This window comes from Mytilus trossulus, chromosome 8, assembly GCF_036588685.1.
Source record: "Mytilus trossulus isolate FHL-02 chromosome 8, PNRI_Mtr1.1.1.hap1, whole genome shotgun sequence".
NCBI lineage: Eukaryota > Metazoa > Mollusca > Bivalvia > Mytilida > Mytilidae > Mytilus > Mytilus trossulus.
Window position 1 is genome coordinate 26,987,560 of NC_086380.1, and position 16,152 is coordinate 27,003,711.

Here is a 16,152-nt window from a genome sequence, read left to right on the forward strand (position 1 = left end):
ACCATGGCTAAAACCGAGGAAAAGACATGCACCAGTTATAACACTACCCAGAAACCGATACACTGAGTAGTATTAACCCCACAAAACACGGGAGTTATATCAGGCGATCAAGGAAGGTAAAAAGATACTGCCCTACGCGTTGCAACCTTTGTGTTGCTAAATAATGATAAATCCGGTGACAATTTGCATTCGTTGAAATTGATGGCAGAATTGAAGAAAATAGGACGAAATTGTGGCTAAGACAATATGACATCCATGACTATCTGTACAACAGATATTCCATAACGGCAAAAAATCATCTTGTCCTTAATGCAATGTTCGAAAGGTGACTTCAACTTCACCATTTTTAAAAACCATGGCTCAATAGCGTCAACTTTCTATCAAGGAAAATATGATAAATACGAAAGCTCGGTATTGTGTTTCATGTTTTTAAAACTTTTATAGGTGTGCCATTTCTGTATATTTGATCTCTTGTGAAAATTTGTATTGTTGGCAATCATACAAAATATTTTTTATTACCTTTTGGTTATATGGTACCTCTAGTGATGATCAGGTGAGCGAAGATCTTGATTTGTTTAATATATATACTAGTATAAGAAGATGTGGTATGAGTGCCAATGAGACAACTCTCCATCCAAGTCACAATTCATAAATGAAAACCATTATAGGTCAAAGTACGGTCTTCAATACGGAGCCATGGCTCACACCGAACTGCAAGCTAAAAACGGCCCCACAATTGACAAGTGTAAAACCATTCAAACGAGAAAAAAATCAAACAAACAAATGCTTACCCTTTCGGTGCACCTGATTTCACACCGATTTTTAGTGGAGTTTGTGTTGTTTCTTATTTATTATTTGTAACTGTTGATGTAAATTGTCCTTTGGTTTTGTGAGTCTTTGTGTACTCCTTGGTTTTGATTGTTATTGTCTATATGGTGAATAAAACAAACAAGATATGAGAACACACAAACAAACGACAACTACTAAACTTCATATTCCTGACTGAGGACAAGTGCAAATGATTGCAGCGAGTTTAAAGAGGTGTCAATGCAACCTTCAACATGATCTCAAACAATAGTGAAATATCACAACATAACACGCTTTTTATCCAGCTTCATCATTTTAGTCCCAAGACAGCAGTTCGGTAGGGAGAAGTTATTGTTGTTTGCTATCTGTCTACCTTTTCCTTTTATTGTTTTAACATAATTATATATTGCCCTCGTTTTTAGCTCACCTGGCCCGAAGGGCCAAGTGAGCTTTTCTCATCACTTGGCGTCCGGCGTCCGTCGTCGTCCGTCGTCGTCCGTCGTCGTCCGTCGTCCTGCGTCCGTCGTCGTTAACTTTTACAAAAATCTTCTCCTCTGAAACTGCTGGGCCAAATTAATCCAAACTTGGCCATAATCATCATTGGGGTATCTAGTTTAAAAATTGTGTCCGGTGACCCCGCCAACCAACCAAGATGGCCGCCACGGCTAAAAATAGAACATAGGGGTAAAATGCAGTTTTTGGCTTATAACTCAAAAACCAAAGCATTTAGAGCAAATCTGACGTGGGATAAAAATGTTCATCAGGTCAAGATCTAACTGCCCTAAAATTTTCAGATGAATCGGACAACCTGTTGTTGGGTTGCTGCCCCTGAATTGGTAATTTTAGGGAAATTTTGCTGTTTTTTGTTATTATCTTGAATATTATTATAGATAGAGATAAACTGTAAACAGCAATAATGTTCAGCAAAGTAAAATCTACAAATAAGTCAACATAACCAAAATGGTCAGTTGACCACTTTAGGAGTTATTGTCCTTTATAGTCAATTTTTAACCATTTTTCGTAAATCTTGGTAATCTTTTACAAAAATCTTCTCCTCTGAAACTACCAGACCAAATTTAAACAAACTTGGCCGCAATCATCATTGGGGTATCTAGTTTAAAAATTGTGTGGCGTGACCCGGCCAACCAACAAAAATGGCCGCCATGGCTAAAAATAGAACATAGGGGTAAAATGCAGTTTTTTGCTTATAACTCAAAAACCAAAGCATTTAGAGCAAATCTAACAGGGAGTAAAATTGTTAATCAGGTCAAGATCTATTTGCCATGAAATTTTCAGATGGATTGGACAAACTGCTGTTAGGTTGCTGCCCCTTAATTAGTCAATTTAAGGAAATTTTGCCGTTTTTTGTTATTATCTTGAATATTATTATAGATAGAGATAAACTGTAAAGGGAAACAATGTACAGCAAAGTAACACCTAAAAATAAGTCAACATGACCTAAATGGTCAATTGACCCCATAAGGAGTTATTGCCCTTTATAGTCAATTTTTAACAATTATTTGTAAATTTTAACTAACATTTTCCACTGAAGCTCTTAGGCCAAGTTCAATATAGATAGAATGATTGTAAGCAGCAATAATGTTCAGTAAAGTAAGATATACAAACATCACCATCACCAAAACACAATTTTGTCATGAATTCAAATGCGTCTTTGTTTAATATTCACATAGACCAAGGTGAGCAACACAGGCTCTTTGGAGCCTCTAGTTTCTTTTCTTTCTCTTTTTGTCATGACGGGCCTTTTATGGGTCCTTGTCTTATGCCGAATAGTGCACTATATTGGATGTAAACATCTTCGTTGTTTGGTCTCTGGTCGAATAGGTGCGATCAACATAGTTATCTCCTTTTTTTGCCTTGTCACCTTGTGAATGAGTAAAAAGTCATCCTCTATATACATCGGAACGCGTTGTAAAAGAGTAAAGCGCTATTTTCTTTTCATTTATCATTATAATTCCCCGTCATAGAAATTCCGATCGGAGAGAGACCAAAGAATTCTTGGACGGTTTAATGCAAAAATGATTTTGTTTTCGCGTTTAAAGGAGGGGTGTAAGTAAGTGCACTAACAGTACAATTTTTCATAGAAATAATATTTCCAAATACTAGTAGTATCACCCTTTTTCAAAATATTTTAGAAATTATTATGAATTAAGGATTGTATCTCCCTCATGCAAAGCTCTGATTCCTTTTACAGATTTGGCTATACTTTTTGGAATTTTTGAATTATAGCTCTTCATCTTTTATATAAGCTTTGGATTTCCAAATATTTTGGCCATGATCATCACTGAAGAGACATGTATTGTCGAAATGTGCATCTGGTGCAGGAAAATTGGTACCCTTAATGTTATTATGCAGATAAGAGCGCTAACAATTGCAAGTGTCGATATAAAATATTCAAATTTTGTAATTATTTTAGAAGAAGTTAGTCGGCACTGCTTTTTGAACTTGTTCAAGGCATCAATAGTTGATATAAACCTATATAAGTTTTATAAATCCCTGCCAATAATTGAACACGTCAGAGACAGGACGAACAGTCGGGTGGATGGACATACTGACAAAGGATGAACGCTGACATTTTTTTGTTGTTCCCTCGCTTCATAGAACAATTATTTGTAAAAAATTGGTTGGGCAGTCTTGATTTTAAACAAAGTTTGATAATGTAACAACTACAACTGAAAATATAGCATCATTATAGAAAGTAACCGTAAAAAAATAAATGAATGAGGAGTATTAATTTATGGTATTAAACATGTCCTATTCTGGCGAAATATGTGTACAAACAGTATGGGATTGCTATATGTACATTTGTAGGAATCACTTTTTTATACAAAGTCGATCATCTTAAACATGTGTGAATTTCATAAATAAAACATATTTAAGGATTCGAACAGATTTTTTGTTTTTATCAATTACATGACGTAATCATGCAAGTTTATACAGGTATTAAAATTTTGCCAAACCATACTTTGAATAATATAATAATAGTATGATAGATTTATAAGTATTTGGCGTCATAAGATAAAATTTTCACTCTTTTTGAGTATGAGTAATAGTAAGAACATCTATGAATAGCACTATATTATAAATGTACATGTATTTAAATGTTATATCTGGACTCTACTATCAAGTGTAAACAATTTTGGGTCTTGTATTTGGCGTCCCCCTTTTATCACTAACTGGAACATTCTGAGGTGGGGGTGGTGGTGGCGGTATATATACTGGTTTAGATGATGGATTTCCTCCTACTGGAAAAATTCCGCCTAAAATAAAGGAGAAGACGTTTATCATTCAAAACAAATGACAAATACTTTATATACAACAACTAAAAGAGACACAAGATTAGACCAATATAGCATGCATATATTTACTGCAACGATCAGCTGATATGAAGGCTAAGAATGTAAATGGGGGCATAGAAACTGAATAGCACTCCGAATATAACTTTATCTTTTAAACTATTCAAAATGGACAACTGTAATTTTTCTATTTTATGTATTTTACTAGTATTTTATGTATGTTAAGTGACAATCTTATAAACTTGAAAGAGTAAATACTTGTTTTATTCTCTATCACTTCAAGTGCTACGAATTATCAAACAGTGAACATCAAATTTTGCAAACTTGATTGAAAATCTGGACCTTAAATTCTCTGTTTTTTACAATCCAAAATAACGAAAGACACCCATACCACCTTAACTGGTTATACAGCACTCACACTGTCGGATAAGGAGTGCCATACTCCTGATTTGCTATTAACATTTGATATATAATAGTGCACGTGGTGGTTCTGTTGTACGAAGCGATGAACCTTCCAGCGAGTTAATAGATATAAGAAGATGTGGTATGGGTACAACTGAGACAACTCTCCATCAAAGTCACAATTTATTAAAGTAAATCTTTATAGGTCTGTTAACACTGTTAAGGAAATTTCTGAAAGTTCTGTTTAACATTGCCCCGAAGCCACATTACCAGAATCTTTATCAAGATGTCATTTACTGTAGCAAAAATATCAAAAGATATTACGAACCAAACTCACATAATGATACCATTTGATGTTCCTCGTAAAATCTTTGGTTTAGCTATAGGAAACACCAAAAATCATTAATTCATCAAATGAAATAGGTGGTGCAAAAATACGCCATTAGATATAGAATCTGTGAGTTCTTTCCAGTGGTTCATGAGCAGTAACGGACACAAAACGAATGTATAATAAACAGAATGAAAATCACATATTATCTTTTTTTCAAGGTATTTGAAATTCGAGATGAGACGTCTTTAATGTGGTATTCTAACAATGGTAACATAACTTAGAATTGTATTCTTTAAAAAAAAATATTTGTCGGAAGATTTCCCAAAAAAAATGTTTCATAATAAAACTATCCATATGACACGTATACATACAGTCAGGATTCTACGTCGTCAAAATTATCTCCCCATTACACCACTTCATTTTCATAATCGTAGAAATGGAAGCCACTGTAGGGATGACGCGCTACCAGTTTTACTCTTTGAAACCGACAAATTTATCCACATTGCACCATTACGATCCTTATATGTCAGTTGTATTTTAAAGGACAAATGTATCAACTAGCTAAGTAATGAGCATCAGTTAATGATCTTGTCTGCATTGATTCAACTTAAAACTATTGTCTGATCGGTTGTCAGGTGGAATTTTTGAAAATTCATAAACATTTAAAAAGAATTCTAATGAAATATTTCGTGGAAGGGCAGACTATATTTATTTAGTGGATGAAGACTATACACCCTAGTTATCACACACAAACGATTAGAATTTTTCGAAGATATGCATTTTCATCATCCAACTTGAAAGAATGTCGTCAAGTACTTTCAGTAAAAAAATAGCTATTCGAACCCCCCTACTCTTTTTTTGTGATTCATTAGATAGGTATATTTCACTTTACCCATATATTGCATCTTTTAGTACTGTATTGTTTTACGTTATAAAGTCAACCTGTATCTTTGATATATAAAAATAATAGAATCTGAAGCGAGACGATGTATGAAATATTCTTGATTTGTACGATATCAAGACAAATTATTCAACTCAAACACTCCCTAACATTACGAGGTGCACTCGAATTTCTCCTTTCGATACTATTGTTACTTATTTTTTATTTATTTTTCTTGAGTCACATAATGGAAGGGCAGACATGAAAATTACTGAACTGATAGATTGATATGTTTTCCGTCCTTGGTATAAAATAAAATAAAAAACGGAGCTTATGCATGTTTTTCATCCATCTTGAAAGATACCCATTTCGTCGACTTGATATATAATTGTTCTGCTTTACAATGTACTAGATGAATTGAAAAATTATGCAAATGGTGTTTTTAAAATAAAATACTTCGTAATTGAGAAGAAAATATTACTTTTGTTTGTTTCTTTTAACTTTTTTTTTGTCACTATAGTAAACATTACAGTACACATTTATCGCCTTCTCAAACAAAGAGCTTCGATTCTTTTGTTCTATTTCAACCTGCATGGTTTCCGACTGCATATTTATAACGATTTCAATTCTTTTTTTTTAGCCTTTCGGGATTTCTTGCGTAAAAAGATACTGCTTCGTGTTGAAGGCCAAACTTTGACCTGTATTTGTAACTTTTTATGCATTGCGACTTAAATGGAGACACTTATCCCACATCTTCTTAATATCTATAATTTGTCGGATTTCCTGTTTTAACGGAAAATTACGAAAAAGCCGTATTTTAAACTTGAGTCTGTTTATTTCAAAGAAAAATAAGATCAATAATATAAAACATATTTTTTTATTTTTTCGTTTGAGATAAAGATGGAGGTACAACATGATAACAAAATATACGTCATCTATAGTTATACTAAAATAACGAGGTCCAATGTGTCAGCCGTCATCGGGTAAAAACAACAAATCAAAGAATTCTACTTTATATATAGCTAATATAGGACAATTGTGTAGAATAAAAATTACACAACTCCAGACCCTTTTGTTTTCCACATAATTAATATCGCCCATTATTATAAACAAATTCCGGGTCGAATCCGATACTGATACCAATAGTATATTCACGTGTTACCTATTACTTTATCTGTACGTTCCGCATCTGACAGGCGCACCAACGGTGTATTTAGGATTTTGCTATATACACGGGTCATTAATTAATCACGGGGTTCACACAACTAAATTCAAGCATTGTCAAATTGTTACCGCTATTATAGTATTTTAATCAGTAAGACTTTCTTAGATAACAATACGAATATTAAATTAAAATACTGGGATGGTGTTCTCGAAAGTATCCTAAGATTCGTCCTAAGTCATAGATAAGACCAATTTTAGGATGGACTTAGGATCGACTTAGGACACTCTTAAGTAGTGTCTCGAAGCTCTCTCAGACGAATCTTATGTTAGGATGTCCTAAACATATCCTAAGTCGAAATTTTAAATCGTTAAAGTAATTTTTTCGTAAAACATTTATTAATGACGAAATTATTTTAAAAAATTGTTTACAAATTTTATAATAACATGTATAGAATGAAAGGCATAATTACCAATGTAATTATATCAAAAAGGATTGTAATTTAAACTAGAAAACAATTTCTTTTGAAATGAGAATTAAATTTGTAGTGTATATCGTATCGTGAAACACGAAGTTCAAAGTTTAAAATCATGCACAATTTCTTTATATACGAGTTAATAACCGATGGTGCGTTCCATTTCATGTTCATTTTCATGTAAAATAATGAGCAAAAAGCGAAATCCAATTTTTTTTGTGCTAATATGAAGATAGGATGATCTTAAGACACCTTATTGGGTGTCCTAAAGTTAGGACGAAAATTGAGATATACCATTAGTTAAGAGAGCTTCAAGAACACGACTTATGACAAAGACTTGTCATAAGATAGACTTAGGACACGTCCTAATCCTAAGACAGTTTCGAGAACACCACCCCTGGACTTAAAATAAGGCGTATAGGTACAGTTTTCAACTTGTTAGCGGGAATGACGTAAAACATCGAATCAAATAATTCAACTTATAAATATTAATATAGGACAATGCTGTTGATTAAAAATACTCCATTCCAGGGGCCTATTTATCGAAACTGTCCTAAGATCGATCCTAAGAATTTCTTAGGACAGAAGTTAGGATAAAGTTAGGACCGACTTACGACACGTCTCAGCATGTACATCGAAGCTATCTTAGGAGTATGTTAGCTAGGACGTCCTAACTGATGTCTTAAGTATTGGCGGGGAAAAAAATACAAACCGAATATGAAAAAAATATATATTATGACATCATACATGTATTTTATCAATAATTTTATTTCAAATATGGTTAATAAGAATCTAAAACTAATATGTAGTTTTAAATTAAAGGTAATAAATATTTTTTTGTAAAATAATTGTACATTTAAAATGTATGAAACAAAACATGACACACAAATAAAAAAAATAACAAACTATTATACCTGTAGACAAGATATATAATACGTAAAAATCATAACATGTTTTGGGGAGAGTTGAATTCGAAGTGTAACATTTTCATTCTTTAACAGTTCAAATGCAAATCTCGTGCATTATTCATATCATTACGGAGAATTTCGACTATTTTTACTACTGCTGTAAAAATAATACGCGTGAAAATGAACAAACGATGAAATTTGAATGTATCCTAAAGTTAGGACCATCCTAAGACCATCTTAAGACACCTAAATTGGTATCCTAAAGTTAGGACAATTCCTAGGATTTTCCTAAGTTGCGCCATGTTTGATAAACCCATTTAGGACTAAGATGTGTCCTAAGTTGGTCTTAGGACACGTCCTAATCCTAAGAGAGCTTCGATAAACAGGCCCCAGGACCTTTCGTTTTCCAAATAATTGATATACCAATAATTGATAAGTTCCAGGTTGACGGGTTCAAACAGAAAAAAAATTGAAAGCAGAGAAAATAGTGTATCTTATAATCGGCATGACTTTATCAGATGACAATACCATTACTAAAATAAGACCTTCGCATTGTTATATACTTTAATTCAGTCACGGACCCGCGATATCACTGTTGTGTTCTATAGTTATATATTAATATATCTACATTGGCTAGTGGTTTAGGGGAGGGTTGAGATCTCATAAACATGTTTAACCCCGTCGCAATTTTGCGCCTGTCCCAAGTCAGGAGTCGCTAACCTTTGTAAGTCTTGTATGATTTTTAATTTTAGTTTCTTGTGTATAATTCGGAGTTTAGTATATGACGTCCATTATCACTGTACTAGTATACAATTTTTTTTAGGGGCCAGCTGAAGGACACCTACATGCACGGTTGCGGGAATTCTCGCTGCATTGAATTTGAAGATCCATTGGTGGCCGTCGGCTGTTGTCTGCTCTATGGTCGGGTTGTTGTCGCTTTGACACATTCCCCATTTCCTTTCTCAATTATATATATATTATGTCTAGAACTCAGTTACTTGTACACGAAATAGAATTGTCCTACCTGGCATTGTATTTGAGTGACTTTTGTTAATATTATTATGCCTGCTCCTACTAGTACTATATGGAAGCAGATTAAACTTATGATAAGAGCTTGGTTTACTGAAAATTTTCGGTACGCTGTAAATATTTTTGATAAAATCTATAAATAGAATACGGAAATTTTTATTTCATACATGTAATGAATCATCTATTCTTAGCTGTTTCTGACATCTGTCCAATTTTTAACATGGTTTACACTACCTTGATGATTTAAAACATCCTCATATAGATGAACAAGAAGAATCAAATGAAATAGTAATATATTTTCTACTAACTTTTCTATTTTCTTCATTTTTTGTTACCACATATATGATTGATTGATTGCTTTTTGTTTAATGTCAAGCGACTGATATATCATATTCAGGTTGACATTAGGCAGCAACCATTTGATTTTCTGTGCTGTAGGGAGCTCTGCATTTTCTTCCCGAACAAACTTTGTTTGTGGCGACAAATCGAAAAAAAATAATTCTTTCAATTTTAGCATTACATATCGTGGCAGCTGAGGGTGAAAAAAAACAATTTTATATTCTCAGGGTCAAAAACAAATTATTCCCCCCCCCCAAAAAAAATTGAAACACTTGTTCCCCCAAAACAATCCTTGACCCCCTCCTACCCGGAAAATCATGTTAAAAAAATACGAGAAGTAAAATTCCGAAAATCTCCTACTTATATGATACGTGCAAGAGGCTTCAGAATTCGCCCAACAGATTTTTCAGACACTATACAAGAGAAGTAAAAAAATACCAACGGGACACTCTAACTCATAAATAAAAAAAAAAGAAAACAGCAACGCCATGTGGAAGAGAAACACCGATAATATACAAACCACAACAAAGAAAACTCAAAGACCGAGCAATAAGATGAGGATAATCTTAAATACCCTGTGCATTAGAAGATAAGGAATTCAGCTCCACATATGAAATTCATATGTTGTTCAGGTAAAAACAAACCATGCAGACGAGAAGTCAAACTCGGTAGGCCGCGATCGTCGTTTCAAATTTAAGGAACATTTCCACAAATGCTCCTGGAGACGGGGTGTTTTACTGATTACAACTTTAGTCACTTACCTGAAGGTATCGTTGGTAGAGTTTTGAATCGAAGAAATACAAAAAAATAAAGATTTCGTATCTATGAATATTTTTTACGAAATAAGTGAACAGAATGTACTAGTTTACAAAAGAATAGTAAAGATAGTTCATATTTCGTATCTTCTTTTTTTTTCTCGAAAGTTAGTGTTTACAAAATTATTATCATTATTATCATTATTAATATTATCAAATGTTATTATTATAATTATCATTGTTTACCTCTGGAAAATATGGCGGCCGCCTCAACATTATGCTCATTCTCGGATCTTGACAATAAAAACATTTTGAGACAAAGACTTAAAAAGTAGATATATAGGAAGATGTGGCATAAGTGCCAATGAGACAACATTCAATCCAAATAACAATTTATAAAAGTAAACCATTATAGGTATTTTTTTTTTAACTATATACAAGGTACAAATGTTGCGTTAATATACTTAAGTTACCCACGGCTGTTTAAGCACAGCGAATGAGTATGTCAATAAAAACTGACAGTCCCGAAATAGCACAATCGTGTTGAAAGTAGATTTTTATACACCAACCAATCAATTAATCCACGCCTCCTATCATGGCCTATTGAATTATTTCGTGGCGGTCAGTACTTTTTGGTGAAGGAAGTTGGAGTGCGGAGTGCTCGGAGAGAACAATCAAACTTCGGCAGTTTAGTGATTCAATTAGTGGACCAATCGACTACCAAGGCCGATAAATGATAATAACTATGAAATCTAAAATAATTGATGTTTTAATCCAATTGCAAACGTCAACTACGATTTTCAGTTGTGCAACAACGATATTTGAATCGGCTTGATCTTTAAATATGCAAGTCTCGTTGAATGTCCACTGCTTGTAGAGATTTAAGTAAAATCAACATATCTTTTTTTTTTCTTTAGAAAAAACATCCTTGAATAAGATCCTTGTTTCAATTACATTAACCGGATTTCCCCATCCTATTTATAAAGTCGGTAGTCTCGTACTTGTGTACTTAGAACTAGTTCAAAAGGTCATAGGTTCAGACCCATAACGGGACAAATTTGTTTACATAGAAGACTCGTCTTTTTGTGATAGTCGTTTTGTAAACCACCAAATAAAATCTTCGGTTCATAGAAAGATGTGGTGTGAGTGCGAATGAGACAACTTTCCATCCAAATAACAATTTATAAAAGTAAACCATTATTGGTCAATGTACGGCCTTCAACACGGAGCCTTGGCTCACACCGAACAAAAAGCTATAAAGGGCCCCAACATTACTAGTGTAAAATCATTCAAACGGGAAAACCAACAGTGTACGTTAACGTTATAGTAGTCTCAGGTTTAATCTATATAAAAAACGAGAAATGAGAAACACGAATAAATTACAGAAACAAACGACAACTACTGTACATTCAGGTGGTACATTAGATCACTGACTTAGGACAGTCATCTTAATGAAATAATCGGTCTACGACAACACAAACAATTGTCCTGAATATACAAGAAATTGAATCATATATCCCCTCGCAATGGTGGTACATTTACTACATATTCAGCAAATTATTTTGATGTTCAATGAAGAACAAATAACCATTTAAAAAACCCGAAGAAAGTAAAGAAAATATAACAAAATCAATCATGTTTAAAAACACAAAATAGACACTATACACAAGTGTATCAGTGGCGGATCCAGAAATTTTCATAAGTGGTGGCCCATTGACTGCCTAAGAGGGGGCCCCGCTCCAGCCAAGCTTCAGTGATTCCCTCTATAATCAACCATTTTTCCGAGAAAAAAGCTAAGGAGCTGGATCCCTCTAAATCTGCCTCTGTGCATGAATCTCTAATGAATATTAATTGGTGTCAACCAAAACGATTATATTCAGATCAAAACAACAATCTAAAATAAACAAATAAATAAAATAGCAAGTTGTTTTGCTCTAGTCTAATATCTCCAAAGATCGCATTAAAAGCATTTGTCTATACCATGTAAACTGTTAATTGTTCTTTTTATTACGAGTTAATTGAGAGTACCAGATATCAATGCATCAGACATCTTTTTTTTTACTTCTGTATCATCTTTTTGAAGTCATGATAGTTTGTCCCATCTTCCCACATTGTGCCATGTATGATTCGCGTTATATACTTGTTGTAAACTTTCCAAGATAAGTTACTTGCTGATTCATAATAAACAAGCTTTGAATTACCGTTACAATCATCAACAAAAACTGCAACAGCGACCTCTAGAGTGTCCTTCATTGCAGACCAGGCTTCTGGTTTGATGTCATCAACCACATTTAAAACTTCAGAATCATACATTTTACACATCTTTCCTGGCCCGACCTGTATTCCATATTTATCAAAAAGCGATTTGACTTGCGACACAATGTCGTAATTGTTTTCAAAGTCTTTAAGTCCGATTATATTGTTCCATACAGTCCAAAGGTCTTTTAGAGTATGAATTTCTTGATATTTTCCAACGGTAAAAGAGTTTGCTCCGACAAATATATCAGAAATTTTCCATTCAGGATCTGGTGCGACAAGAACTCTGATAGTTGTATCTGAGGTATTTGTTATATTCATAGAATTTCCCATTTTCTGAAACAAGTAAGCATAACATATATTTTTTGTCTCTAGAAGAATGTCATTAAGGTAATTTGATGAATTAGAAATGTGAAACGAGATTTCATTGACCATGCAGTTGTACATTTCTATAAAAAAAAAATCAAAAACAGTTTTACTCTAGCCATTACATACTTTATTTCTTGAATTCAAATCATTTAGAATCTAATAACGAACATTTTTTTTGTTTCCTACTAATATGATTACCTAAATGCAAATGTCTAAGGTGAAATTACTCAATATTTCAAAATTTGCAGCCAGGATAAATAAAAATGTTAACTTATCTATTAATTTGAATTATTCCTTACAACTAGCTACCTAGTTGTTTTTCTTTCAAAAGACAAACTACTTACAAAGTAAAAACAAAATATACCTGATAATGCGGTTTCTTTTATAACCTTTGCTTTGATTAATTTCTATAAATGTAGATAGTAAGGGGTGATTAAATTGTACAGGATGTACTAATATATATATTGTACTGTCTTAAAAAAGGATAACACTAATCCGAGCAAAAAGATCAAATCAATAAAGTGTACTAGGATATAAAGTTAAAATGTAATTCGAATGATATTGATGACATACGATATCCCTTTGAGCCTCTTTGTTGTTATATTCATGTACAAGCATTGTTTTTATCTTTTCAAACACGTGCATTTCTTTTGAAAATGTACACATACATAAGAGCCAGGCAATTACGCAATGTATTTGTCGTTTAAGTTGGTTTCAAAATACTAGGCTAATATAGTAGTATCTATGAATCAATATCCTTTCATGAAAAACCCATGTAGGAATTCTATAGGTTTCTTTTCTATAAATGTCAAAAATGCAACTTTCCATAGGAACTCACTTCACGGCTAAAAATGTACCAATTTTGATATGAAGTTTTGAAATAAAATTATATTCTAGAATGGAAAATTTATATGCTCTACCATCTATTTCAAAGCTCAAAATATTGGACTTTGCGGCATATTTTTAAAGTTTATGTGCCTATTATTTCTAATAGCTCAAAACTTACCTATAATTCTGTATTACCCCTACCTCCACTTTGGTTTTTCTTAGATTTCAAATTGATCGCTTTGCATATATGTACATTTACAGGTAACATTTCCAAGTTATGTCTCAACGAGATGGAGCATCGAGAGCATATCTGTGAATCAGTACGTAACCAAATTAATTGTCTATGACTATTGTGTAACTCACACACATCTGTATTTACAAAGAGTAACTTTTAAATGGTATGCATGGTTTCTTTACTATGGTTATGAAGTTGTTGCATTTGATGTGATTTAAAGAAAAAATGGAACAACTTTTTCATATTGCCATGCTGTTGGCATTGAAGTAACAGTTTTAAACAATATTACTTTGTATATAAATGCCATTTACTATACTGCATACTGGTTCTAACTGACGAACAACCAAAGACGCTGTAAATGTGCTCAAAAGAAATTACTTCGCCATTGTAAAACATAAAGAACGATACACTTCTTTTAACCTGTAATAATTGTATGACAAAAAAGTAAAATAAGATAAAAGAGCGAAAAAGATATTGGTCATAATCTAGGTACAGCTTAACCAAATCAATGAATGCTTATAATCCGTTTACCGGACAGAAAGACAAAAGTAAAATCACAAAACACTGTTCCAGAAATTATAACATTATTTCCACTTTTATATCCATTTGGGTACCTAGATTCAATATTCAAAGAAATATAAGGGTCAAACATATCTTTAAATTTGCAATCGCATTATAGCGTATAAATCCGGCATAATCAATTAACATCATTGCGCAAATTCTAACAATCGACATATGAGAACGATTAGTACCAATTTTATCTACTATCTTTAAATAATTTATTCATATTATTTATAAGATAGTAGATCTGCTGTCATTGGTTCTTGTTCACTTTTCTTTTACAAAGAACTCTGTTCGCTCCTTTATTCATCAATTTGAATAAGCATGTGCATAAAACAGATCACACATAAAATTGAAATCACGATACCTCTTTATACTGTAAAAATGAGCTAATAATTCTCATGAAGATACGAACTGTTGAAGAATTTAACTTAAAATTTGCAACGCATTACATGCTCATGACGCTTGCGGGATGTTTCACATCACAGGCCAAAAAGAGAAAACTTTCAGATAGGAAATACAAATACGTTTTGCCCGACAAATAAACCAGTGATTTTATACTCTGAAAATTAACCTAACTTGAGAATCAACTCAGTTAATTTCGCTGGACCTGTCGAAGGCGAAAGCGTCAATGGTTTCTTGAAACAAAAGTCATGAATTAAACCGATTAATCGTATAATTTTATTGTCTGTAAATACGCCAATAGTTAAGTTACCTCATCTGTTATTTAATATATGAAAAACACTGTGGGTCACAGCTAAGTCGAAAAACAAAAAAAAGTCTACTGAAGTTATCTGCTTGTTCATTTTCAAATTGTGTAATCCACTTTGATAATTATCTTATTAACTATTCAAATTGTATATATATTTATACCACGTCATATCAAACAGGCTTCATGCTCTCCATTTAACATATTTGCACATCAATTTTCAGTACAAATATTTAGAAGTTTTCCGGCTAACTCAGCAGACATACTTGCTAGTATTGCCATAAGATAACCTACTCCAGCATACATACTGATATTGATAAAAACGATATATTATTGAATCTTGTTAATACAATTAGCATAGATCTTTAGTCACCGATAAACAGTTCAAGTACAGTTTTGGCTTGAGAGGGAATATACAAATACGATTCCTACGTATCTCTTTTGCAAACAAAAATGCATAAATTACGCATCATAAATTGGCACACCTGGCCAAAAACCGTAATCAACGATAGTATCATCCTGCGAAAATATACCATATTTCCCTTTTTTATGTTATGATTCAAATATTTGTTAACTGAGGGAAGTTCTTGACTTAAAATAATATTTTTCTGTTTTAAATTTTCTTCTGAATGAAGTATTTTTGTAATTTTACTTTTTTTACATAAAAATTTACATAAATAAGTTTATCACTGTTTCAACAATATAAAATTAGAGGTTTCAAAAGTATACTTGACCTTTAATCGATTTTTACAGTCTGGATTTTACCTATATCATAATCCAGTTATCGCGAGA

General features: G+C 32.7%; 1 protein-coding gene across 1 annotated transcript; it reads right to left on the minus strand.

The window, feature by feature from the left end:
• Window positions 1-11,824: 11,824 nt before the first annotated feature.
• Window positions 11,825-13,405, minus strand: LOC134681790 (uncharacterized). The gene is made up of 2 exons (XM_063541436.1): window positions 13,372-13,405; window positions 11,825-12,994 (listed from the first exon to the last, which is right to left on the minus strand). The coding sequence occupies exon 2, from the start codon at window positions 12,989-12,991 to the stop codon at window positions 12,461-12,463; it is 531 nt and encodes a 176-aa protein (XP_063397506.1). The 5' UTR covers window positions 12,992-12,994; window positions 13,372-13,405; the 3' UTR covers window positions 11,825-12,460.
• Between the last annotated feature and the right edge of the window lie 2,747 nt (window positions 13,406-16,152).

Coding starts and splice junctions, on each gene's coding strand:
- LOC134681790 (XM_063541436.1), bottom strand. CDS start 12,991: ATGGGAAATTCTATGAATATAACAAATACCTCAGATACAACTATCAGA.